Source organism: Sphaerodactylus townsendi, linkage group LG04 (genome assembly GCF_021028975.2).
Source record: "Sphaerodactylus townsendi isolate TG3544 linkage group LG04, MPM_Stown_v2.3, whole genome shotgun sequence".
In the NCBI taxonomy this organism is placed as follows: domain Eukaryota; kingdom Metazoa; phylum Chordata; class Lepidosauria; order Squamata; family Sphaerodactylidae; genus Sphaerodactylus; species Sphaerodactylus townsendi.
This window is the reverse complement of record NC_059428.1, coordinates 6,908,293-6,933,975: the sequence shown is the minus strand read 5'-3', so window position 1 is coordinate 6,933,975 and position 25,683 is coordinate 6,908,293. Positions and strand designations below refer to the sequence as shown.

General features: G+C 67.6%; 1 protein-coding gene across 1 annotated transcript in view; it reads left to right on the top strand.

The window, feature by feature from the left end:
* Window positions 1–25,683, top strand: part of INPPL1 (inositol polyphosphate phosphatase like 1) — an 87,777-nt gene that overhangs the window by 34,897 nt on the left and 27,197 nt on the right. Inside the window, exons 6-13 of the mRNA XM_048493096.1 lie at window positions 2,084–2,204; window positions 3,781–3,921; window positions 15,542–15,768; window positions 16,221–16,327; window positions 18,076–18,178; window positions 20,550–20,746; window positions 22,521–22,638; window positions 23,704–23,800. Coding sequence (XP_048349053.1) covers window positions 2,084–2,204; window positions 3,781–3,921; window positions 15,542–15,768; window positions 16,221–16,327; window positions 18,076–18,178; window positions 20,550–20,746; window positions 22,521–22,638; window positions 23,704–23,800 — 1,111 coding nt within the window. The remainder of the gene's footprint in view (window positions 1–2,083; window positions 2,205–3,780; window positions 3,922–15,541; window positions 15,769–16,220; window positions 16,328–18,075; window positions 18,179–20,549; window positions 20,747–22,520; window positions 22,639–23,703; window positions 23,801–25,683) is intronic.

The following is a 25,683-nucleotide window of genomic DNA, read 5'->3' as shown; positions in this document are numbered from 1 at the left end:
TGCAGCGTTTGGGGCTCTTTAGTTTGGAGAGGAGACGTCTGAGGGGGATACAATTGAAGTCTATAAAATTATCCATGGGGTAGAAAATGTGGACAGAGAGACATTTTCCTCTCTTTCTCACAATACTAGAACCAGGGGGCATTCATTGAAAATGCTGGGGGGAAGAATTAGGACTAATAAAAGGAAACACTTCTTCACGCAACGTGGGATTGGTGTTTGGAATATGCTGCCACAGGAGGTGGTGATGGCCGCTAACCTGGATAGCTTTAAAAAGGGCTTGTACAGATTTATGGAGGAGAAGTCGATCTATGGCTCCCAATCTTGATCCTCCTTGATCTCAGATTGCAAATGCCTTAGCAGACCAGGTGCTCAGGAGCAGCAGCAGCAGCAGAAGGCCCTTGCTTTCACCTCCTGCCTGTGAGCTCCCAAAGGCACCTGGTGGGCCACTGCAAGTAGCAGAATGCTGGACTAGATGGACTCTGGTCTGATCCAGCAGGCTAGTTCTTATGTTCTTATGAGTGCGGGCAGGCTAGCCAGTGGTGGGATTCAGCCGGTTCGCGCCGGTGGCTAACTGGCTGTAACCCACCATTGACTGAGGATGTCTGAAGGAAGTGCCCACCCAAGCCCCGTCCCACAGCCTTTCTTCAGGTCGCCCCGTCTCCACAGCCTTCTGTGGAGAGCAGCAGTGACGTAGTGGCTAAGAGCTGGTGTATCTAATCTGGAGGAACCGGGTTTGATTCCCTGCTCTGCCGCCTGAGCTGTGGAGGCTTATCTGGGGAATTCAGATTAGCCTGTACACTCCCACACCTTGGGCTAGTCACAGCTTCTCGGAGCTCTCTCAGCCCCACCTACCTCACAGGGTGTTTGTTGTGAGGGGGGAAGGGCAAGGAGATTGTCCTGCAGGAGGGAAAGGGGGGGGTATAAATCCAAACTACTCCTCCTCTTCTTCTTCTCCTTCTCCTCCTCCTCCTCCTCCTTCTCCTCCTCCTCCTTCTCTTCCTTCCCCTCCTCCTCCTCCTCCTCCTTCTCCTCCTCCTCCTCCTTCTCCTCCTTCCCCTCCTCCTCCTTCTCCTCCTCCTCCTCCTCCTCCTCCTCTACCTCCTCTCCTCCTCCTCCTCTTCCTCTTCTTCTCCTCCTCCTCCTCCTTCTCCTCCTCCTCCTCCTCCTCTTCCTTCTCCTTCTCCTCCTTCTCCTCCTCCTCCTCCTCTTCCTCTCCTTCTCCTCCTTCTCCTCCTCCTTCTCCTCCTCCTCCTCCTCTCCTCCTCCTCCTCCTCCTTCTCCTCCTTCTCCTTCTCCTCCTCCTCCTCCTCCTCCTCCTCCTCTCCTCCTCCTCCTTCTCCTCCTTCTCCTCCTCCTCCTCCTCCTCCTCTTCCTCTCCTTCTCCTCCTTCTCCTCCTCCTTCTCCTTCTCCTCCTCCTCCTCCTCTCCTCCTCCTCCTTCTCCTTCTCCTCCTCCTCCTCCTCTCCTCCTCCTCCTCCTCCTCCTCCTCTCCTCCTCCTCCTTCTCCTCCTCCTCCTCCTCCTCTTCCTTCTCCTTCTCCTCCTTCTCCTCCTCCTCCTCCTCTTCCTCTCCTTCTCCTCCTTTTCCTCCTCCTTCTCCTCCTCCTCCTCCTCTCCTCCTCCTCCTTCTCCTTCTCCTCCTTCTTCTCCTTCTCCTCCTCCTCCTCCTCCTCTTCTCCTTCTCCTTCTCTTTCTTCTCCTCCTCCTCCTCCCCCTCCTCCTCCTGCCCTCCCCATGTAACTCATATAAGTAACCCTAATCTGAATTCCCCAAATAAGCCTCCGCAGCTCAAGCAGCAGAGCGGGGATTCAGTCCCAGTTCCTCCAGATTAGGGTGCACCTGCTCTATTCTCTAAGGAGGAGAGAATAAGGTAGAGCTATGGAGGAAAATGGGGGGGGGGAGGGATGGAGCATACGAAGCCAGTCCATAATATGCATACAACGAAGGTGACCTCCAATCCACCCATTAACAGCTCACCTGCCCTGCATTAACAGAAAGAAACCAAATGGTGCAGCTATCTTACTCCTGAAAGAACTCGTAGGAAGGTGCCAGATATTCTAACAGTGCCTCCCCCTTCCTTTCAGATGGGGAAGATGAGAAACCCCCGCTGCCGCCCCGCTGTGGATCCACCACCATTCCTTTGGGCAGTGCCACCCTTGGCGTTGCTAGCAACACCCCTGCTGTGCAGGACGGAGTCCTTGAAAGGTAACCAACAAGCATCCTGGGACCTTCTGTGGTGGCCTCCTGTGTTACATGCTTTACTTAACTTGTTTACTATATTTATATCTGGCCTTTCTGCCCGGCTGAGACCCCAGGTGGCTTGGCTTATTCGCACCTCCTCCTGGTTATCTTCACAACAGTCCTGCGTTGTGAGTAAATGAGGCTGGGAGCGTGCGACTGACACAGGGTCTCCCAGCGAGCCAATTGGCCATGCTGGCAGGGGCTGATGGGAATTGTAGTCCATGAACATCTGGAGAGCCGCAGGTGGCAGACCCCTGTCCTAGTCTGACACTCTGACCTCTACACCCTGCCGCTGTAACCCTATTGGCCATGCTGGCAGGGGCTGATGGGAATTGTAGTCCATGAATATCTGGAGAGCCGCAGGTGGCAGACCCCTGTCCTAGTCCGACACTCGGACCTCTACATCCTGCCGCTGTAACCCTACTCCTGCATTGGCCATGCTGGCAGGGGCTGATGGGAATTGTAGTCCATGAACATCTGGAGAGCCGCAGGTGGCAGACCCCTGTCCTAGTCCTACACTCTGACCTCTACACCCTGCCGCTGTAACCCTACTCCTGCATTGGCCATGCTGGCAGGGGCTAATGGGAATCGTAGTTCATGAACAGCTGGAGAGCTGCAGGTGGCACACCCCGTCCTAGTCTGACACTGACCTCTAACCCTACTCCTGCATTTTAATTCCACCTTTCCTGCCCACCTTCCTTACAGCTAAATATGCAAAGTGATATGATGATGATGATGATGATGATGATGATGATGATGATTAATTTGATTTGATAAACCGCCCTACCCCCGAAGGGCTCAGGGTGGTGTACAACAAAACAACAACAAACATAATAAAGCAAATCAAATAACCCCAGTTAAAAATACGAAACCTTAAAACTATAGCAGCAGCATCCTACAGTAAATAGTTAATAATTAATAATAAGGGGCGTCTGGCATCACACCCCAGTGGTCAAATCCTGGGAGTGGTCAAATCCTGGGAGGGGGCTGGCAGATGGTCAAATACGCAGCCAGTGGACAGGGCAATGAGAGAGGCAGAATCAGCGGCCGGTCCCCCCAAAAGCCCGGTAAAAAGAAGTATCTCTGAGCTTGTACAGAGTGTTTGCTCCTTGCGCTGAGAGATGGGATGGATTGGGGGGGGGGGAGTTGGAGTGAATGCAGCGGAGGCGGATGGACCAGGAGAGGCAGAGACAGGTGGCATCAAAGACGTGCAAGGAATGTGTCTGTTGTGGGGAGAGGAAGGAGAATCCTAAACGTAGCCAGCGTGGTGCTGTGGTCAAGAGCGGCTGACTCTAAGCTAGAGAACCAGGTTTGATTCCTCACTCCTCCATGTGAAGCCTGCTGGGTGACCTTGGGCCAGTCACAGTCCTCTCCGAACTCTTTCAGCCCCACCTGCCTCACAAGGGGTCTGTTTTGGGGAGAGGAGGGAGTTTGTAATCCACTTTGAGACTCCTCATGGTTTAGAAAACCAGGGTGTAAATCCAAACTCTTCTCTGCTCGTCTCAGGTATCTTACTCACCTGTGCACTCTCCCCTTCCAGCACGACCAATGGCCTCAGCACTGTTTCCCACGAGTACTTGAAAGGGAGCTATTCCCTGGATCTGGAGGCGGTCAAAGCCGGAGCCAGCAGCCTGCCCCACCTCAACAAAACCCTCGTGGCCTCCTGCAAACGGCTGCACAGGTAAGAAAAGGCAGTGCGGAAGGGGGGGGGGAGGGCAGCCCCCTCAAGGTCAACTCAACCTGCTCTGGACCTGTGTGGAACTCACCATAAAAAGAACAATCTATCTGATCAACTTCTGCATAACTGGTACAAAAAAGGAAGGAAAAAAATGTAACAGTGATATATATAAATAAATAAACATGTAATCAATAATATAACAACAATAAGAAGAACATGAGAACTAGCCTGCTGGATCAGACCAGAGTCCATCCAGTCCAGCACTCTGCTACTCGCAGTGGCCCACCAGGTGCCTTTGGGAGCTCACCTGCAGGAGGTGAAAGCAATGGCCTTCTGCTGCTGCTGCTCCCAAGCACCTGGTCTGCTAAGGCATTTGCAATCTCAGATCAAGGAGGATCAAGATTGGTAGCCAGAGATCGACTTCTCCTCCACAAATCTGTCCAAGCCCCTTTTTAATATAACAACAATTGTCACCAACATGAAATAAAACAATGTGAGCCAATAGAACTTAGTGAAAGTGAATATGTACAGTAACATCTCATGAGTAAGATTAGACATTGAAATTACATTACATTTACCTGCTTGGTTTCTGACTGTAATTCACAATATCAAAAACATGTTTTTTGGTATTTATTTATACGTTATGTTGGAGGTTTTGTTGTACATACTCACTTTTTCACATGGATTTCCCGGTTGCGTGGCCATGTTCCAGTAGCCATTTTCTCCTGACGTTTTGCCTGCGAAACCCACAACACACTAATGTTCGAAATGTCAGAAAGAAGCTAAGACATGCAAAAACCTTGTATCGTAACCAGCATGGAGACTGAGTACTTTGATAAAAAATGAATTCACAGAGACCAAAGAAATGAACGGCCCAGGACGGTCCAAGCATCAGAGCTCAAATCTAAGCAGGGTTGACCTGCAAAACGTCAGGAGAAAATGCTACTGGAACACGGCCATACAACCCGGAAAACCCACAACAGTCTAGGGATTCCGGCTGTGAAAGCCATCGACAATACATTTCGAAGGGTGCTGTGTGGTTTCCGGGCTGTATGGCCTTGTTCTAGCAGCATTCTCTCCTGACGTTTCGCCTGCATCTGTGGCTGGCCTCTTCAGAGGATCTGATGGTAGGAATGGAAAGCAAGTGGAGTATATATACTGTGAGGTCAAAAGGTGAGGCCCTCTGAATAGAGTAGCCTGGTATGTGAGTCACAAAGAAGTCTGTAGCCTGGGAGTAACAATGAAGATAGCAAGGTCAATAGGTGAAAGCATCTGAATGGAAGTATCCTGGTCTTTGTTTCCTTTGAGTTCTATAGTCTATAGTTGTCCTGTGTTTGTGTGGAGCTGATTAGTCACTGTCTTGATTCTAGAGTTTTTCAACACTGGCAGCTGGGGGGGGGGGGGTGGGGGCGGGGGGGGGGGGGGGGGGGGGGGGGGGGGCGGGCCCCCCCCCCCGGGGGGGCCGTGGGGGGGGGGGGGGGAGGTGTCCGGGGGAGGGGGGGGGGTCCCGGGGGGGGGGGGGGGGGGGGGGGGGGGGGGGTGGGGGGGGGGGGAGGGGGGGGGGGCGGGGGGGGGGGGGGGGGGGGGGTTGGGGGGGGGGGGGGTGGGGGGGGGGGGGGGTGGGGGGGGGGGGGGGTAGGGGGGGGGGGGGGTGGGGGGGGGGGGGGGTGGGGGGGGGGGGGGGTGGGGGGGGGGGGGGGTGGGGGGGGGGGGGGGTGGGGGGGGGGGGGGGTGGGGGGGGGGGGGGGTGGGGGGGGGGGGGGGTGGGGGGGGGGGGGGGTGGGGGGGGGGGGGGGTGGGGGGGGGGGGGGGTGGGGGGGGGGGGGGGTGGGGGGGGGGGGGGGTGGGGGGGGGGGGGGGTGGGGGGGGGGGGGGGTGGGGGGGGGGGGGGGTGGGGGGGGGGGGGGGTGGGGGGGGGGGGGGGTGGGGGGGGGGGGGGGTGGGGGGGGGGGGGGGTGGGGGGGGGGGGGGGTGGGGGGGGGGGGGGGTGGGGGGGGGGGGGGGTGGGGGGGGGGGGGGGTGGGGGGGGGGGGGGGTGGGGGGGGGGGGGGGTGGGGGGGGGGGGGGGTGGGGGGGGGGGGGGGTGGGGGGGGGGGGGGGTGGGGGGGGGGGGGGGTGGGGGGGGGGGGGGGTGGGGGGGGGGGGGGGTGGGGGGGGGGGGGGGTGGGGGGGGGGGGGGGTGGGGGGGGGGGGGGGTGGGGGGGGGGGGGGGTGGGGGGGGGGGGGGGTGGGGGGGGGGGGGGGTGGGGGGGGGGGGGGGTGGGGGGGGGGGGGGGTGGGGGGGGGGGGGGGTGGGGGGGGGGGGGGGTGGGGGGGGGGGGGGGTGGGGGGGGGGGGGGGTGGGGGGGGGGGGGGGTGGGGGGGGGGGGGGGTGGGGGGGGGGGGGGGTGGGGGGGGGGGGGGGTGGGGGGGGGGGGGGGTGGGGGGGGGGGGGGGTGGGGGGGGGGGGGGGTGGGGGGGGGGGGGGGTGGGGGGGGGGGGGGGTGGGGGGGGGGGGGGGTGGGGGGGGGGGGGGGTGGGGGGGGGGGGGGGTGGGGGGGGGGGGGGGTGGGGGGGGGGGGGGGTGGGGGGGGGGGGGGGTGGGGGGGGGGGGGGGTGGGGGGGGGGGGGGGTGGGGGGGGGGGGGGGTGGGGGGGGGGGGGGGTGGGGGGGGGGGGGGGTGGGGGGGGGGGGGGGTGGGGGGGGGGGGGGGTGGGGGGGGGGGGGGGTGGGGGGGGGGGGGGGTGGGGGGGGGGGGGGGTGGGGGGGGGGGGGGGTGGGGGGGGGGGGGGGTGGGGGGGGGGGGGGGTGGGGGGGGGGGGGGGTGGGGGGGGGGGGGGGTGGGGGGGGGGGGGGGTGGGGGGGGGGGGGGGTGGGGGGGGGGGGGGGTGGGGGGGGGGGGGGGTGGGGGGGGGGGGGGGTGGGGGGGGGGGGGGGTGGGGGGGGGGGGGGGTGGGGGGGGGGGGGGGTGGGGGGGGGGGGGGGTGGGGGGGGGGGGGGGTGGGGGGGGGGGGGGGTGGGGGGGGGGGGGGGTGGGGGGGGGGGGGGGTGGGGGGGGGGGGGGGTGGGGGGGGGGGGGGGTGGGGGGGGGGGGGGGTGGGGGGGGGGGGGGGTGGGGGGGGGGGGGGGTGGGGGGGGGGGGGGGTGGGGGGGGGGGGGGGTGGGGGGGGGGGGGGGTGGGGGGGGGGGGGGGTGGGGGGGGGGGGGGGTGGGGGGGGGGGGGGGTGGGGGGGGGGGGGGGTGGGGGGGGGGGGGGGTGGGGGGGGGGGGGGGTGGGGGGGGGGGGGGGTGGGGGGGGGGGGGGGTGGGGGGGGGGGGGGGTGGGGGGGGGGGGGGGTGGGGGGGGGGGGGGGTGGGGGGGGGGGGGGGTGGGGGGGGGGGGGGGTGGGGGGGGGGGGGGGTGGGGGGGGGGGGGGGTGGGGGGGGGGGGGGGTGGGGGGGGGGGGGGGTGGGGGGGGGGGGGGGTGGGGGGGGGGGGGGGTGGGGGGGGGGGGGGGTGGGGGGGGGGGGGGGTGGGGGGGGGGGGGGGTGGGGGGGGGGGGGGGTGGGGGGGGGGGGGGGTGGGGGGGGGGGGGGGTGGGGGGGGGGGGGGGTGGGGGGGGGGGGGGGTGGGGGGGGGGGGGGGTGGGGGGGGGGGGGGGTGGGGGGGGGGGGGGGTGGGGGGGGGGGGGGGTGGGGGGGGGGGGGGGTGGGGGGGGGGGGGGGTGGGGGGGGGGGGGGGTGGGGGGGGGGGGGGGTGGGGGGGGGGGGGGGTGGGGGGGGGGGGGGGTGGGGGGGGGGGGGGGTGGGGGGGGGGGGGGGTGGGGGGGGGGGGGGGTGGGGGGGGGGGGGGGTGGGGGGGGGGGGGGGTGGGGGGGGGGGGGGGTGGGGGGGGGGGGGGGTGGGGGGGGGGGGGGGTGGGGGGGGGGGGGGGTGGGGGGGGGGGGGGGTGGGGGGGGGGGGGGGTGGGGGGGGGGGGGGGTGGGGGGGGGGGGGGGTGGGGGGGGGGGGGGGTGGGGGGGGGGGGGGGTGGGGGGGGGGGGGGGTGGGGGGGGGGGGGGGTGGGGGGGGGGGGGGGTGGGGGGGGGGGGGGGTGGGGGGGGGGGGGGGTGGGGGGGGGGGGGGGTGGGGGGGGGGGGGGGTGGGGGGGGGGGGGGGTGGGGGGGGGGGGGGGTGGGGGGGGGGGGGGGTGGGGGGGGGGGGGGGTGGGGGGGGGGGGGGGTGGGGGGGGGGGGGGGTGGGGGGGGGGGGGGGTGGGGGGGGGGGGGGGTGGGGGGGGGGGGGGGTGGGGGGGGGGGGGGGTGGGGGGGGGGGGGGGTGGGGGGGGGGGGGGGTGGGGGGGGGGGGGGGTGGGGGGGGGGGGGGGTGGGGGGGGGGGGGGGTGGGGGGGGGGGGGGGTGGGGGGGGGGGGGGGTGGGGGGGGGGGGGGGTGGGGGGGGGGGGGGGTGGGGGGGGGGGGGGGTGGGGGGGGGGGGGGGTGGGGGGGGGGGGGGGTGGGGGGGGGGGGGGGTGGGGGGGGGGGGGGGTGGGGGGGGGGGGGGGTGGGGGGGGGGGGGGGTGGGGGGGGGGGGGGGTGGGGGGGGGGGGGGGTGGGGGGGGGGGGGGGTGGGGGGGGGGGGGGGTGGGGGGGGGGGGGGGTGGGGGGGGGGGGGGGTGGGGGGGGGGGGGGGTGGGGGGGGGGGGGGGTGGGGGGGGGGGGGGGTGGGGGGGGGGGGGGGTGGGGGGGGGGGGGGGTGGGGGGGGGGGGGGGTGGGGGGGGGGGGGGGTGGGGGGGGGGGGGGGTGGGGGGGGGGGGGGGTGGGGGGGGGGGGGGGTGGGGGGGGGGGGGGGTGGGGGGGGGGGGGGGTGGGGGGGGGGGGGGGTGGGGGGGGGGGGGGGTGGGGGGGGGGGGGGGTGGGGGGGGGGGGGGGTGGGGGGGGGGGGGGGTGGGGGGGGGGGGGGGTGGGGGGGGGGGGGGGTGGGGGGGGGGGGGGGTGGGGGGGGGGGGGGGTGGGGGGGGGGGGGGGTGGGGGGGGGGGGGGGTGGGGGGGGGGGGGGGTGGGGGGGGGGGGGGGTGGGGGGGGGGGGGGGTGGGGGGGGGGGGGGGTGGGGGGGGGGGGGGGTGGGGGGGGGGGGGGGTGGGGGGGGGGGGGGGTGGGGGGGGGGGGGGGTGGGGGGGGGGGGGGGTGGGGGGGGGGGGGGGTGGGGGGGGGGGGGGGTGGGGGGGGGGGGGGGTGGGGGGGGGGGGGGGTGGGGGGGGGGGGGGGTGGGGGGGGGGGGGGGTGGGGGGGGGGGGGGGTGGGGGGGGGGGGGGGTGGGGGGGGGGGGGGGTGGGGGGGGGGGGGGGTGGGGGGGGGGGGGGGTGGGGGGGGGGGGGGGTGGGGGGGGGGGGGGGTGGGGGGGGGGGGGGGTGGGGGGGGGGGGGGGTGGGGGGGGGGGGGGGTGGGGGGGGGGGGGGGTGGGGGGGGGGGGGGGTGGGGGGGGGGGGGGGTGGGGGGGGGGGGGGGTGGGGGGGGGGGGGGGTGGGGGGGGGGGGGGGTGGGGGGGGGGGGGGGTGGGGGGGGGGGGGGGTGGGGGGGGGGGGGGGTGGGGGGGGGGGGGGGTGGGGGGGGGGGGGGGTGGGGGGGGGGGGGGGTGGGGGGGGGGGGGGGTGGGGGGGGGGGGGGGTGGGGGGGGGGGGGGGTGGGGGGGGGGGGGGGTGGGGGGGGGGGGGGGTGGGGGGGGGGGGGGGTGGGGGGGGGGGGGGGTGGGGGGGGGGGGGGGTGGGGGGGGGGGGGGGTGGGGGGGGGGGGGGGTGGGGGGGGGGGGGGGTGGGGGGGGGGGGGGGTGGGGGGGGGGGGGGGTGGGGGGGGGGGGGGGTGGGGGGGGGGGGGGGTGGGGGGGGGGGGGGGTGGGGGGGGGGGGGGGTGGGGGGGGGGGGGGGTGGGGGGGGGGGGGGGTGGGGGGGGGGGGGGGTGGGGGGGGGGGGGGGTGGGGGGGGGGGGGGGTGGGGGGGGGGGGGGGTGGGGGGGGGGGGGGGTGGGGGGGGGGGGGGGTGGGGGGGGGGGGGGGTGGGGGGGGGGGGGGGTGGGGGGGGGGGGGGGTGGGGGGGGGGGGGGGTGGGGGGGGGGGGGGGTGGGGGGGGGGGGGGGTGGGGGGGGGGGGGGGTGGGGGGGGGGGGGGGTGGGGGGGGGGGGGGGTGGGGGGGGGGGGGGGTGGGGGGGGGGGGGGGTGGGGGGGGGGGGGGGTGGGGGGGGGGGGGGGTGGGGGGGGGGGGGGGTGGGGGGGGGGGGGGGTGGGGGGGGGGGGGGGTGGGGGGGGGGGGGGGTGGGGGGGGGGGGGGGTGGGGGGGGGGGGGGGTGGGGGGGGGGGGGGGTGGGGGGGGGGGGGGGTGGGGGGGGGGGGGGGTGGGGGGGGGGGGGGGTGGGGGGGGGGGGGGGTGGGGGGGGGGGGGGGTGGGGGGGGGGGGGGGTGGGGGGGGGGGGGGGTGGGGGGGGGGGGGGGTGGGGGGGGGGGGGGGTGGGGGGGGGGGGGGGTGGGGGGGGGGGGGGGTGGGGGGGGGGGGGGGTGGGGGGGGGGGGGGGTGGGGGGGGGGGGGGGTGGGGGGGGGGGGGGGTGGGGGGGGGGGGGGGTGGGGGGGGGGGGGGGTGGGGGGGGGGGGGGGTGGGGGGGGGGGGGGGTGGGGGGGGGGGGGGGTGGGGGGGGGGGGGGGTGGGGGGGGGGGGGGGTGGGGGGGGGGGGGGGTGGGGGGGGGGGGGGGTGGGGGGGGGGGGGGGTGGGGGGGGGGGGGGGTGGGGGGGGGGGGGGGTGGGGGGGGGGGGGGGTGGGGGGGGGGGGGGGTGGGGGGGGGGGGGGGTGGGGGGGGGGGGGGGTGGGGGGGGGGGGGGGTGGGGGGGGGGGGGGGTGGGGGGGGGGGGGGGTGGGGGGGGGGGGGGGTGGGGGGGGGGGGGGGTGGGGGGGGGGGGGGGTGGGGGGGGGGGGGGGTGGGGGGGGGGGGGGGTGGGGGGGGGGGGGGGTGGGGGGGGGGGGGGGTGGGGGGGGGGGGGGGTGGGGGGGGGGGGGGGTGGGGGGGGGGGGGGGTGGGGGGGGGGGGGGGTGGGGGGGGGGGGGGGTGGGGGGGGGGGGGGGTGGGGGGGGGGGGGGGTGGGGGGGGGGGGGGGTGGGGGGGGGGGGGGGTGGGGGGGGGGGGGGGTGGGGGGGGGGGGGGGTGGGGGGGGGGGGGGGTGGGGGGGGGGGGGGGTGGGGGGGGGGGGGGGTGGGGGGGGGGGGGGGTGGGGGGGGGGGGGGGTGGGGGGGGGGGGGGGTGGGGGGGGGGGGGGGTGGGGGGGGGGGGGGGTGGGGGGGGGGGGGGGTGGGGGGGGGGGGGGGTGGGGGGGGGGGGGGGTGGGGGGGGGGGGGGGTGGGGGGGGGGGGGGGTGGGGGGGGGGGGGGGTGGGGGGGGGGGGGGGTGGGGGGGGGGGGGGGTGGGGGGGGGGGGGGGTGGGGGGGGGGGGGGGTGGGGGGGGGGGGGGGTGGGGGGGGGGGGGGGTGGGGGGGGGGGGGGGTGGGGGGGGGGGGGGGTGGGGGGGGGGGGGGGTGGGGGGGGGGGGGGGTGGGGGGGGGGGGGGGTGGGGGGGGGGGGGGGTGGGGGGGGGGGGGGGTGGGGGGGGGGGGGGGTGGGGGGGGGGGGGGGTGGGGGGGGGGGGGGGTGGGGGGGGGGGGGGGTGGGGGGGGGGGGGGGTGGGGGGGGGGGGGGGTGGGGGGGGGGGGGGGTGGGGGGGGGGGGGGGTGGGGGGGGGGGGGGGTGGGGGGGGGGGGGGGTGGGGGGGGGGGGGGGTGGGGGGGGGGGGGGGTGGGGGGGGGGGGGGGTGGGGGGGGGGGGGGGTGGGGGGGGGGGGGGGTGGGGGGGGGGGGGGGTGGGGGGGGGGGGGGGTGGGGGGGGGGGGGGGTGGGGGGGGGGGGGGGTGGGGGGGGGGGGGGGTGGGGGGGGGGGGGGGTGGGGGGGGGGGGGGGTGGGGGGGGGGGGGGGTGGGGGGGGGGGGGGGTGGGGGGGGGGGGGGGTGGGGGGGGGGGGGGGTGGGGGGGGGGGGGGGTGGGGGGGGGGGGGGGTGGGGGGGGGGGGGGGTGGGGGGGGGGGGGGGTGGGGGGGGGGGGGGGTGGGGGGGGGGGGGGGTGGGGGGGGGGGGGGGTGGGGGGGGGGGGGGGTGGGGGGGGGGGGGGGTGGGGGGGGGGGGGGGTGGGGGGGGGGGGGGGTGGGGGGGGGGGGGGGTGGGGGGGGGGGGGGGTGGGGGGGGGGGGGGGTGGGGGGGGGGGGGGGTGGGGGGGGGGGGGGGTGGGGGGGGGGGGGGGTGGGGGGGGGGGGGGGTGGGGGGGGGGGGGGGTGGGGGGGGGGGGGGGTGGGGGGGGGGGGGGGTGGGGGGGGGGGGGGGTGGGGGGGGGGGGGGGTGGGGGGGGGGGGGGGTGGGGGGGGGGGGGGGTGGGGGGGGGGGGGGGTGGGGGGGGGGGGGGGTGGGGGGGGGGGGGGGTGGGGGGGGGGGGGGGTGGGGGGGGGGGGGGGTGGGGGGGGGGGGGGGTGGGGGGGGGGGGGGGTGGGGGGGGGGGGGGGTGGGGGGGGGGGGGGGTGGGGGGGGGGGGGGGTGGGGGGGGGGGGGGGTGGGGGGGGGGGGGGGTGGGGGGGGGGGGGGGTGGGGGGGGGGGGGGGTGGGGGGGGGGGGGGGTGGGGGGGGGGGGGGGTGGGGGGGGGGGGGGGTGGGGGGGGGGGGGGGTGGGGGGGGGGGGGGGTGGGGGGGGGGGGGGGTGGGGGGGGGGGGGGGTGGGGGGGGGGGGGGGTGGGGGGGGGGGGGGGTGGGGGGGGGGGGGGGTGGGGGGGGGGGGGGGTGGGGGGGGGGGGGGGTGGGGGGGGGGGGGGGTGGGGGGGGGGGGGGGTGGGGGGGGGGGGGGGTGGGGGGGGGGGGGGGTGGGGGGGGGGGGGGGTGGGGGGGGGGGGGGGTGGGGGGGGGGGGGGGTGGGGGGGGGGGGGGGTGGGGGGGGGGGGGGGTGGGGGGGGGGGGGGGTGGGGGGGGGGGGGGGTGGGGGGGGGGGGGGGTGGGGGGGGGGGGGGGTGGGGGGGGGGGGGGGTGGGGGGGGGGGGGGGTGGGGGGGGGGGGGGGTGGGGGGGGGGGGGGGTGGGGGGGGGGGGGGGTGGGGGGGGGGGGGGGTGGGGGGGGGGGGGGGTGGGGGGGGGGGGGGGTGGGGGGGGGGGGGGGTGGGGGGGGGGGGGGGTGGGGGGGGGGGGGGGTGGGGGGGGGGGGGGGTGGGGGGGGGGGGGGGTGGGGGGGGGGGGGGGTGGGGGGGGGGGGGGGTGGGGGGGGGGGGGGGTGGGGGGGGGGGGGGGTGGGGGGGGGGGGGGGTGGGGGGGGGGGGGGGTGGGGGGGGGGGGGGGTGGGGGGGGGGGGGGGTGGGGGGGGGGGGGGGTGGGGGGGGGGGGGGGTGGGGGGGGGGGGGGGTGGGGGGGGGGGGGGGTGGGGGGGGGGGGGGGTGGGGGGGGGGGGGGGTGGGGGGGGGGGGGGGTGGGGGGGGGGGGGGGTGGGGGGGGGGGGGGGTGGGGGGGGGGGGGGGTGGGGGGGGGGGGGGGTGGGGGGGGGGGGGGGTGGGGGGGGGGGGGGGTGGGGGGGGGGGGGGGTGGGGGGGGGGGGGGGTGGGGGGGGGGGGGGGTGGGGGGGGGGGGGGGTGGGGGGGGGGGGGGGTGGGGGGGGGGGGGGGTGGGGGGGGGGGGGGGTGGGGGGGGGGGGGGGTGGGGGGGGGGGGGGGTGGGGGGGGGGGGGGGTGGGGGGGGGGGGGGGTGGGGGGGGGGGGGGGTGGGGGGGGGGGGGGGTGGGGGGGGGGGGGGGTGGGGGGGGGGGGGGGTGGGGGGGGGGGGGGGTGGGGGGGGGGGGGGGTGGGGGGGGGGGGGGGTGGGGGGGGGGGGGGGTGGGGGGGGGGGGGGGTGGGGGGGGGGGGGGGTGGGGGGGGGGGGGGGTGGGGGGGGGGGGGGGTGGGGGGGGGGGGGGGTGGGGGGGGGGGGGGGTGGGGGGGGGGGGGGGTGGGGGGGGGGGGGGGTGGGGGGGGGGGGGGGTGGGGGGGGGGGGGGGTGGGGGGGGGGGGGGGTGGGGGGGGGGGGGGGTGGGGGGGGGGGGGGGTGGGGGGGGGGGGGGGTGGGGGGGGGGGGGGGTGGGGGGGGGGGGGGGTGGGGGGGGGGGGGGGTGGGGGGGGGGGGGGGTGGGGGGGGGGGGGGGTGGGGGGGGGGGGGGGTGGGGGGGGGGGGGGGTGGGGGGGGGGGGGGGTGGGGGGGGGGGGGGGTGGGGGGGGGGGGGGGTGGGGGGGGGGGGGGGTGGGGGGGGGGGGGGGTGGGGGGGGGGGGGGGTGGGGGGGGGGGGGGGTGGGGGGGGGGGGGGGTGGGGGGGGGGGGGGGTGGGGGGGGGGGGGGGTGGGGGGGGGGGGGGGTGGGGGGGGGGGGGGGTGGGGGGGGGGGGGGGTGGGGGGGGGGGGGGGTGGGGGGGGGGGGGGGTGGGGGGGGGGGGGGGTGGGGGGGGGGGGGGGTGGGGGGGGGGGGGGGTGGGGGGGGGGGGGGGTGGGGGGGGGGGGGGGTGGGGGGGGGGGGGGGTGGGGGGGGGGGGGGGTGGGGGGGGGGGGGGGTGGGGGGGGGGGGGGGTGGGGGGGGGGGGGGGTGGGGGGGGGGGGGGGTGGGGGGGGGGGGGGGTGGGGGGGGGGGGGGGTGGGGGGGGGGGGGGGTGGGGGGGGGGGGGGGTGGGGGGGGGGGGGGGTGGGGGGGGGGGGGGGTGGGGGGGGGGGGGGGTGGGGGGGGGGGGGGGTGGGGGGGGGGGGGGGTGGGGGGGGGGGGGGGTGGGGGGGGGGGGGGGTGGGGGGGGGGGGGGGTGGGGGGGGGGGGGGGTGGGGGGGGGGGGGGGTGGGGGGGGGGGGGGGTGGGGGGGGGGGGGGGTGGGGGGGGGGGGGGGTGGGGGGGGGGGGGGGTGGGGGGGGGGGGGGGTGGGGGGGGGGGGGGGTGGGGGGGGGGGGGGGTGGGGGGGGGGGGGGGTGGGGGGGGGGGGGGGTGGGGGGGGGGGGGGGTGGGGGGGGGGGGGGGTGGGGGGGGGGGGGGGTGGGGGGGGGGGGGGGTGGGGGGGGGGGGGGGTGGGGGGGGGGGGGGGTGGGGGGGGGGGGGGGTGGGGGGGGGGGGGGGTGGGGGGGGGGGGGGGTGGGGGGGGGGGGGGGTGGGGGGGGGGGGGGGTGGGGGGGGGGGGGGGTGGGGGGGGGGGGGGGTGGGGGGGGGGGGGGGTGGGGGGGGGGGGGGGTGGGGGGGGGGGGGGGTGGGGGGGGGGGGGGGTGGGGGGGGGGGGGGGTGGGGGGGGGGGGGGGTGGGGGGGGGGGGGGGTGGGGGGGGGGGGGGGTGGGGGGGGGGGGGGGTGGGGGGGGGGGGGGGTGGGGGGGGGGGGGGGTGGGGGGGGGGGGGGGTGGGGGGGGGGGGGGGTGGGGGGGGGGGGGGGTGGGGGGGGGGGGGGGTGTGGACTGCAATTCCCATCAGCCCCTGCCAGCATGGCCAATGAACATCTGGAGATGTTCGTGAACATCTGGAGAGCTGCACGTTGCAGACCCCTGCTCTAGAGGCTGAATTATCGACTGTTGTACCAGAACCAAACACTTTGAGACTCCTTATGGTTGAGAAAAGCAGGGGATAAATCCAAACCCTTCTTCTCCTGATGACCTCGTTCAGCATAAGTGAGCTTTGTGGGGAGGATCTAATGGCTGTTCTCCCCCGCCCCCCCGCCCCAATCCTTTTTTGCTCTCAGGTAAAGCTGGACTTGACGCTGGGCGACCTCACCAAGATTGGGAAGTCCCAGAAATACACCCTGAGCGTGGACGTGGAGGGCGGGAAGTTGGTGGTCCTCAAGAAGCAAAAGGACTCTCAGGAAGACTGGAACACCTTCACCCACGATAAGAGTGAGCGGACGTTCCTCCTGCCCCCCTGGGCCTCAGAGATGTACAGGGGGGAAGTGGTGCCCGGGCAGTGGTGGGATCCAAAAATTTTAGTAACAGGTTCCCATGGTGGTGGGATTCAAACTGTGAGGAGAGAAAGGGGGGATATAAATCCAAACTACTACTCCTCCTCCTTTTCCTCCTCCTCCTCCTCCTCCTCCTCCTCCTCCTCCTCCTCCTCCTCCTCCTCCTCCTCTTCTTCTTCTTCTTCTCCTTCTTCTCCTCCTTCTCCTTCTCCTTCCTCTTCCTCTTCTTCTTCTTCTTCTTCCTCTTCTTCTTCTCCTTCTCCTTCTCCTTCTTCTCCTTCTTCTTCATTGGGTGCTCCTGAGTTCTGGTATTGTGCTGGGTGTGTGTGTGTGTGTTGGTTTGTGTGTGTTCTCTCTGTCCACATCTGTCCCCTCCCGTCCTCCCTCCAGTCCGTCAGCTGATAAAGTCTCAGCGGGTACAGAATAAACTGGGCATCGTCTTCGAGAAGGAGAAGGATAAGACCCAGCGGAAGGATTTCATCTTTGTCAGCGCCAGGGTGAGTTCGGAGTTGTCAGATTCCTTGCTGGTTCTGCCAGCGTGCTGACACTGTCGGGTGCATGCTGGCAGGGGCTGATGGGATTTGTAGTCCATGGACATCTGGAGAGCTGCAGGTTGCAGACCTCTGGATTAGCACATTCAGCACAACATCAACACCTCAAAAAATATTTCAAGCGCATCGGTTCACAAGAACCTAGGATCTGTGCTGTTCCTTTTTGGGTATCCAGCCATCTGCCAAGAAGAATCTTGGACAGGAAGAACCTGAGGGAAACCCAGAGGGGAGCAGGAGGGTGAAGAGCAGGAGGGGATGCAGTAGTTGTGGGAATATGGGACGGTGTTCTAGAAGCCCAGACCTGGTCCCTGGGAATTCCTCGTTGTCTGGGGTGTGTTTAGAACATAAGAACATAAGAACGAGCCTGCTGGATCAGACCAGAGTCCATCTAGTCCAGCACTCTGCTACTTGCAGTGGCCCACCAGGTGCCTTTGGGAGCTCGCATGCAGGATGTGAAAGCAATGGCCTTCTGCTGCTGCTGCTCCCGAGCACCTGGTCTGCTAAGGCATTTGCAACCTCAGATCAAGGAGGATCAAGATTGGTAGCCATAGATCGACTTCTCCTGCATAAATCTGTCCAAGCCCCTTTTAAAGCTATCCAGGTTAGTGGCCATCACCACCTCCTGTGGCAGCATATTCCAAACACCAGTCACACGTTGCGTGAAGAAGTGTTTCCTTTGATTAGTCCTAATTCTTCCCCCCAGCATTTTCAATGGATGCCCCCTGGTTCTAGCATTGCGAGAAAGAGAGAAAAATTTCTCTCTGTCGACATTTTCTACCCCATGCATAATTTTATAGACTTCAATCATATCCCCCCTCAGACGCCTCCTCTCCAAACGAAAGAGTCCCAAACGCTGCAGCCTCTCCTCATAGGGAAGGTGCTCCAGTCCCCCAATCATCCTCGCTGGCCTACTCTGCACTTTTTCTATCTCCTCAATATCCTTTTTGAGATGTGGCGACCAGAACTGAACATAGTACTCCAAGTGCGGTCGCACCACGGCTTTATATAAGGGCCTGACAATCCTTGCAGTTTTATGATCAACTCCTTTCCTAATGATCCCCAGCATAGAGTTTGCCTTTTTCACAGCTGCCGTGCATTGAGTTTCCATGCCTTTTGTCTGTCGTGTTTAAGACAGAATACTCAAGAACTGGGGAGCTTTGAGAAATATATATATATATTTTACCCCGCTCGTCCCTGAGGGGCTCAGGGCAGCAATACGACAACAGAAAACTCTACTACATTAAAACAGCAATAAATATCTTAAAACATTATAAAACAGTTAATGCAGTATATAACAGCTTAAAAGCAGCAGGAGCAGCCGTGGCGTAGGAGGTTAAGAGCTCGTGTATCTAATCTGGAGGAACCGGGTTTGATTCCCCGCTCTGCCGCCTGAGCTGTGGAGGCTTCTCTGGGGAATTCAGATTAGCCTGTGCACTCCCACACACGCCAGCTGGGTGACCTTGGGCTAGTCACAGCTTCTCGGAGCTCTCTCAGCCCCACCCACCTCACAGGGTGTTTGTTGTGAGGGGGGAAGGGCAAGGAGATTGTCAGCCTTTTTGAGTCTCCTGCAGGAGAGAAAGGCGGGATATAAATACAAACTCTTCTTCTTCTTCTAAAACAACCAAGATGGCGACTTAAAAACCCTCAGGGCCCCGATCTTGTGCCCGACTGACCTCTTCTTCCTCTCTGTCCAGAAGCGCGAGGCTTTCTGTCAGCTCCTGCAGCTCATGAAGAACAGACATTCCAACCAAGACGAGCCGGACATGATTTCAGTCTTCATCGGTACATGGAACATGGGTGAGCATTGCCACATGGGGGGGGGTGGGGGGTGGGGGGCAGATTTTCAAGGTTGCCCTCTGGGGAGAGGGAGAGGAGTTTGACCCAGGAGTTTGTGTTCAGCTGTCAGACACCTGCTTGGTCTGCCTGGCACAGGGGCGCCTCCTCTTACTTGGATCCTGCACCCTGGCAGAGGGAGGTCTGTTGGCTCTAGTGGCGTAGTGGGTAAGAGCAGGTGAGTGGAGTGGAGAGCAGTGGAGAGCAGCAGTGGCGTAGTGGTTAAGAGCAGGTGCATTCTGATCTGGAGGAACTGGGTTTGATTCCCCACTCTGCCGCCTGAGCTGTGGAGGCTTATCTGGGGGATTCAGATTAGCCTGTGCACTCCCACACACGCCAGCTGGGTGACCTTGGGCTAGTCACAGCTTCTTGGCGCTCTCTCAGCCCCACCTACCTCACAGGGTGTTTGTTGTGAGGGGGGAAGGGATAGGAAATTGTCAGCCCCTTTGAGTCTCCTGCAGGAGAGAAAGGGGGGTATAAATCCAAACTCTTCTTCTTCTCTTCTCCTTCTCCTTCTTCTTCCTCCTCCTCCTCCTCCTTCTCCCAGGTCTTATTTTGATGGAGATGCCAAGGGGTTGGCCCCACGCCTCCTGCGTGCAACGCAGGACTCTACCACAAAGTTATCTGTCTACCTCTTGCATCTGTCCATCCTTTCCTAATCTATTTTATTCCACGCCATACGATACTATACTGTCCCGTCCATGTATCTACCATATCCTGTGCTATTTAATCTAGCCTCCCTGCCCCATCCATCTCTTAAATGCGATCCAGCATGGTGTAGTAGTTAAGAGAAGGTGCGCTGTAATCTGGAACACTGAGTTTGATTCCCCGCTCTGCCACTTGAGCTTTGGAGGCTTGTCTAGTGAACCTGATTAGCTTGCGCACTCCCAACACACGCCAGCTGGGTGACCTTGGGCTAGTCACAGTTCCTGGGAGCTCTCTCAGCCCCACCCACCTCACAGAGTGTTTGTTGTTGGGCGGGGGGCGGGGGGAGGAGATTGTCAGCCCCTTTGAGAAAGGGGGGATATAAATCCATACTGTTCTTCTTCTTAAATTTTTACCCCGCCCTTTTCTGACTGGGATCCAGGGCAGGGCAGCTAACAACAGTTAAAATATACTATTAAAATGAATACTTTATATGATATATACATATTTTTTAATCTTGCTAAATATAAAAAGACAGTATCCCACAAGACTAATATGACTAATGGGGAGAACTATCAGGGAGGAAGTGAACAGGAGGAAAAGAAGGGGGGCAGTAGGAGGGGCCCCCACGAGAATGGAGCCGCCGCTGTCTCGAACTGTAGGCCCAGAGGAACATTTCAGTCTTGCAGCCACTGTAGAATTGATCCAGTTCCCACGCAGCCCTTAGATAGGAGGTTTCTCTCCCCACCACAGACCCCTGGTGAGGCAGGTGGGGCTGAGAGAGTTCTGAGAGGACTGTGATTGGCCCAAGGCCACCCAGCAGGATTCATGTGTAGGACAGGGGAATAAATCCAGTTCACCAGACAAGCGTCTGCTGGTTAGGAGCAGCAGTGGCGTAGGAGGTTAAGAGCTCGTGTATCTAATCTGGAGGAACCGGGTTTGATTCCCAGCTCTGCCGCCTGAGCTGTGGAGGCTTATCTGGGGGATTCAGATTAGCCTGGGCACTCCCACACACGCCAGCTGGGTGACCTTGGGCTAGTCACAGCTTCTCAGAGCTCTCTCAGCCCCACCTACCTCACAGGGTGTTTGTTGTGAGGGGGGAAGGGCAAGGAGATTGTCAGCCCCTTTGAGTCTCCTGCAGGAGAGAAAGGGGAGATATAAATCCAAACTGCTCCTCCTCCTCCTCCTCCTCCTCTTCTTCTTCTTCTTCTTCTTCTTCTTCTTCTTCTTCTTCTTCTTCTTCTTCTTCTTCTTCCTCCTCCTCCTCTTGGGGGGGGGGGGGGGCAGGGGGGGGGGTGGGGGGGGGGGGGGGGGGGTGGGGGGGGGGGGGGGTTGGGGGGGGGGGGGGGGGGGGGGGGGGGGGGTGGGAAGGGCTCTGGGCGGTGTACAGCACAGGGTGTTTGTTGTGAGGGGGGAAGGGCAAGGAGATTGTCAGCCCCTTTGAGTCTCCTGCAGGAGAGAAAGGGGGGATATAAATCCAAACTCTTCTTCTTCTTCATGCGGAGGAGTGGGGAATCGAACCCGGTTCTCCAGATGAGAGTCCACGACTCTAAATCACTGCATCTCTCTGGGTCTCATGGTGACAGCTGACTTCCCACATGAGCATAAAGCCATGGGGTGGGGTGAGGGGGCTGGACACTTTTTGGTGCTGTAACATTAATGGCTCCCGTTGACTCCCTCTCCCGCACAGGCAGTGTGCCCCCGCCCAAAAACATCACTTCGTGGTTTGCCTCAAAAGGCCTCGGCAAGACGCTGGACGAGATGACCGTCAGCATTCCCCACGACATCTACGTGTTCGGCTCCCAGGAGAACTCCATGGGGGACAAAGAGTGGGTGGACTTCTTGCGGGGGATCCTGAAGGACTTCACGGAGATTGAGTACCGGCCGGTGAGTGCTTCCGAGACGAAGGGGGGCGGGGCTGGCTGGAGACGTGGCCAATTCAAAGAGGTCCCGTTCGCTGTCTTGGTGGGAAACTGTAGCAAACAATAAATGCACTCTTAAAACAGCCAGCAGCAAAACAAAGCAGTCTATTTTCAGATTCCTATATTGTTTGATTTGAACAATTGCTTCTTAAACAAGAGCTAAAGTCTCATAAGCATTGTCATAAGAACATAAGAACAAGCCAGCTGGATCAGACCAGAGTCCATCTAGTCCAGCTCTCTGCTACTCGCAGTGGCCCACCAGGTGCCTTTGGGAGCTCACCTGCAGGAGGTGAAAGCAATGACCTTCTGCTGCTTCTGCTCCTGAGCACCTGGTCTGCGAAGGCATTTTCAATCTCAGATCAAGGAGGATCAAGATTGGTAGCCATAGATCGACTTCTCCTCCATAAATCTGTCCAAGCCCCTTTTAAAGCTATCCAGGTTAGTGGCCATCACCACCTCCTGTGGCAGCATATTCCAAACACCAATCACACGTTGCGTGAAGAAGTGTTTCCTTTTACTAGTCCTAATTCTTCCCCCCAGCATTTTCAATGGATGCCCCCTGGTTCTAGTATTGTGAGAAAGAGAGAAAAATTTCTCTCTGTCAACATTTTCTACCCCATGCATAATTTTATAGACTTCAATCATATCCCCAATCAGACGTCTCCTCTCCAAACTAGAGAGTCCCAAACGCTGCAGCCTCTCCTCACAAGGAAGGTGCTCCAGTCCCTCAATCGTCCTCGTTGCCCTCCTCTGCACTTTTTCTATCTCTTCAATATCCTTTTTGAGATGTGGCGACCAGAACTGGACACAGTACTCCAAGTGCGGTCGCACCACGGCTTTATATAAGGGCATGACAATCCTTGCAGTTTAATTCTCAATTCCTTTCCTAATTATCCCCAGCATAGAGTTTGCCTTTTTCACAGCTGCCATGCATTGAGTTGACATTCCCATGGAACTATCAACTAAGATGCTCAAATCCCTTTCCTGGTCTGTGACTGATAGCACTGACCCCTGTAGCGTGTATGTGAAGTTTGGATTTTTTGCCCCTATGTGCATCACTTTGTCTATGAATCAATTCGCAATGTGTAAAGTAACATGAAGTCCATCTGGTCTTCCATAGTGCCCAAATATCTCTCACAATCAATTTCAAAGAGTATTCATAGTGTTGTGGGTTTTCCGGGTTGCATGGCCGTGTTCTAGTAGCATTTTCTCCTGACGTTTTGCCTGCATCTGTGGCTGGTATTTGCTTGACTACCATCAGATCCTCTGAAGATGCCAGCCACAGATGCAGGTGAAATCCAGGAGAGAATGCTACTGTAACACAGCCATACAACCTGGAAAACCCACAACACCTTAGTAATTCTAGCCATGAAAGCCTTTGACGGTATTCATGGTCTTTGTACAATGTACAACTCCGCTGGTTGTTTCAAAGAGAACTCAAATTCCTTATGCAACCAAAAGGTACCCCTAGGCTGGTTGGCCACCGGTAAGACCTGATCTTATCTTTAGTGGTCAGTGGTTTCTACAAGATAAATAAAAAATAAAATCTAGTACATAAACAAACATTATGCATTGTCCGTCATTACTTTTACATCACGTGCTCTCCTGAGTCTCACAGTGGCAATTCATTCCATTTTCTCTGTAAAACGGTGAACGTTTGAACATAAATAAGTTAACTGTAACTTTTAAAAAAACTATACAATTGCTTACCTGTGCCTTCTCCCCGGTTTCCTTTCCAGATAGCCATGCAGTCCCTGTGGAACATTAAGATCGCCGTCCTGGTGAAACCGGAGCACGAGAACCGGATTAGCCACGTCAGCACCTCGTGTGTGAAAACTGGGATTGCCAACACTTTGGGTAAAGAGAGAATGGGATTTTTTTGTCGATTTTCAGGCTCTGAGAAGGGAGTAGAGGGTGGGCCAGCACAAATGCTTCCTGGAGGAATCGCGGCAGGATCTGGGCAGTTACGTTCCAGAGATCGAGTGGGTTAAAACGTGGAGACAAAATTGGAAATTCTTCCGCAGTCAGGTGTAGACGGAAGGGCTGGATTCTCTCTGGAGAGGAATGTAGGAGTGCAGAAACACATCTGGCTCACCAGATAAGCCTCTGCCACTCAGGTGGAGGAGCAGGGAATCAAACCCGGTTCTCCAGATTAGAGTCTGTCACTCTTTGACCACCACATCACGCCGGCTCTCCAGGGGCACGATGCAGAGGCAGGCTGTGGCAAACCACCTCTGTATGTCTTTTGCCCTGACCTGGATACAGAGGTGTACCCAGGGAAAATGGCGCCTGGGGCAACACCTGTCCAAATGTCCCTCCAGAGCCCTGTGCCCCACTCAGCCGGCGGAGGAGGGCGGTGGTGGTTCTGGGCAACCCGGCAGGTTGTGACTTGATTGGGACTTTCCACCCCCAGCGCCACAATCTTGCATCAAATACTGCTGCTGAGGCACGTCGTCCTCGGTTTAAGAGTGAAGTCCGTGCTCTCATAAGAACATAAGAACAAGCCAGCTGGATCAGACAAGAGTCCATCTAGTCCAGCACTCTGCTACTCGCAGTGGCCCACCAAGTGCCTTTGGGAGCTCACCTGCAGGAGGTGAAAGCAAGGGCCTTCTGCTGCTGCTGCTGCTCCCGAGCACCTGGTCTGCTAAGGCCAATCTCAGATCAAGGAGGATCAAGATGGGTAGCCATAGGTCGACTTCTCCTCCATCAATCTGTCCAAGCCCCTTTTAAAGCTATCCAGGTGAGTGGCCATCACCACCTCCTGGGGCAGCATATTCCAAACACCAATCCCATGTGGCGTGAAGAAGTGTTTCCTTTTATTAGTCCTAATTCTTCCCCCTCCCAGCATTTTCAATGGATGCCCCCCCTCTCTGAGGAGCGGCCTCTTGTCCTCCTGACCCCCTCTTCCGTTTTCCTCCTCAGGCAACAAGGGGGCCGTGGGGGTCTCCTTCATGTTCAACGGCACCTCCTTCGGCTTCGTCAACTGCCACCTCACCTCCGGCAACGAGAAAACTGCCAGGTAAGTTGGCAGGGCGGAAGGGGAGGGGCGAAGCAACAAGGCTTGTGAGACGGGTTACGGATCTGGCGGAGTTGCCCCCCCCTTGGGCAGGGGTCTTCCTGGCGGCCGGGTGTGGATGCACCGTCTGGCTGCCCTGAGTGAACAGCAATGAGAATTGTAAGGAGTGGTCAGTTGAGCTAGATCCCAGTGCAGGTCAGTTTCAAGTAGCCCAAGCTCAGGGTTGGCTCCACTCTCCGTCCTTCTGAGGTCAGTAAAATAAGGGAGTCAGCTGGCCGGGGGTAACGAGTAGGGGATTAGGGAAGGCAATATCATCTGCCTAGTCAACATACGCTATAAACACCCTGTAATGTTTATAGGATGTTTACAGAGCAGCTGTGGCGTAGCGGTTCAGAGCAGGTGCATTCTAATCTGGGGAACTGGGTTTGATTCCCCGCTCTGCCGCTTGAGCTGTGGAGGCTTATCTGGGGAACTAGATTAGCTTGTGCACTCCAACACATGCCAGTTGGGTGACTTTGGGCGACTCACAGTTCTCTCTCAGCGCCCCGCCCCCCTGCCCCACCTCACAGGGTGTTTGTTGTGAGGGTGGGTGGGAAAGGAGATTGTAAGCCCCTTTGAGTCTCCTTATAGGAGAGAAAGGGGGGATATAAATCCAAACTCCTCCTCCTTCTGGATAGCTTTAAAAGGGGCTTGGACAGATTTATGGAGGAGAAGTCGATCTATGGCTACCAATCTTGATCCTCCTTGATCTGAGATTGCAAATGCCTTAATAGACCAGGTGATCGGGAGCAACAGCCGCAGAAGGCCATTGCGTTCACATCCTGCACGTGAGCTCTCAAAGGCACCTGGTGGGCCACTGCGAGTAGCAGAGAGCTGAACTAGATGGACTCTGGTCTGATCCAGCAGGCTCTTTCTTATGTTCTCATGTTCTTAAGGCCATTGCTTTCACATCCTGCAGGTGAGCTCCCAAAGGCACCTGGTGGGCCACTGTGAGTAGCAGAGAGCTGGACTAGATGGACTCTGGTCTGATCCAGCTGACTTGTTCTTATGATCTTATGTTCTTATGTTCTCCTTCTTCTAATTACAGTCTGCCTAGCAAATGTCATAAGAACATAAGAACAAGCCAGCTGGATCAGAACAGAGTCCATCTAGTCCAGCACTCTGCTACTTGCAGTGGCCCACCAGGTGCCTTTGGGACCTCACCTTCAGGAGGTGAAAGCAATGGCCTTCTGGAAACAACATATGCTGCTCCTGAGCACCCTGAGGATACAAAGGGGTGAAGCAGCTAATCATGTTAAGCGTGTTCCTGTTCAATAAACTGATTTCTGAATTCCAGAGTCTGATTATTGCAGGGAGGTCGACGGATCTTGATCCTTACATATTTACCCTTTCCTCCATTTTATCCTCACAACAACCCTCTGGGGTAGGTCGTGATGTGACATCCCCCCATGGGTCAGTGTTTGCACAGGGGTAGCTCAGAAACCAATATAATTTTGGGGTGTAAAGTTTATACCCAGAAAATCTTTGTTGGTCTCTAATTTGCTATTGAACGGCAATCTCTAGCTCTATCGCTGCAGACCAACACGGCGGCTCTCTGAAACTGTGGTCAGTGAGGACTGTGTTATCTTTCCATAGATTCAGGTTGGTGGGCAGTCCATATTTCCTTGCCCCACCCCCACCCTCAATTTAGCAGGAATGATACTAGCAGGAATGATACTATGGCTCATTCCGCACACGCAAAATAATGCATTTTCAAACCACTTTCACGACTGTTTGCAAGTAGATTTTGCCATTCCGCACAGCTTCAAAGGGCACTGAAAGCAGTTTGAAAGTGCATTATTCTGCATGTGCGGAAGGAGCCTATGTCAGACCAAGATCTGAAGAGT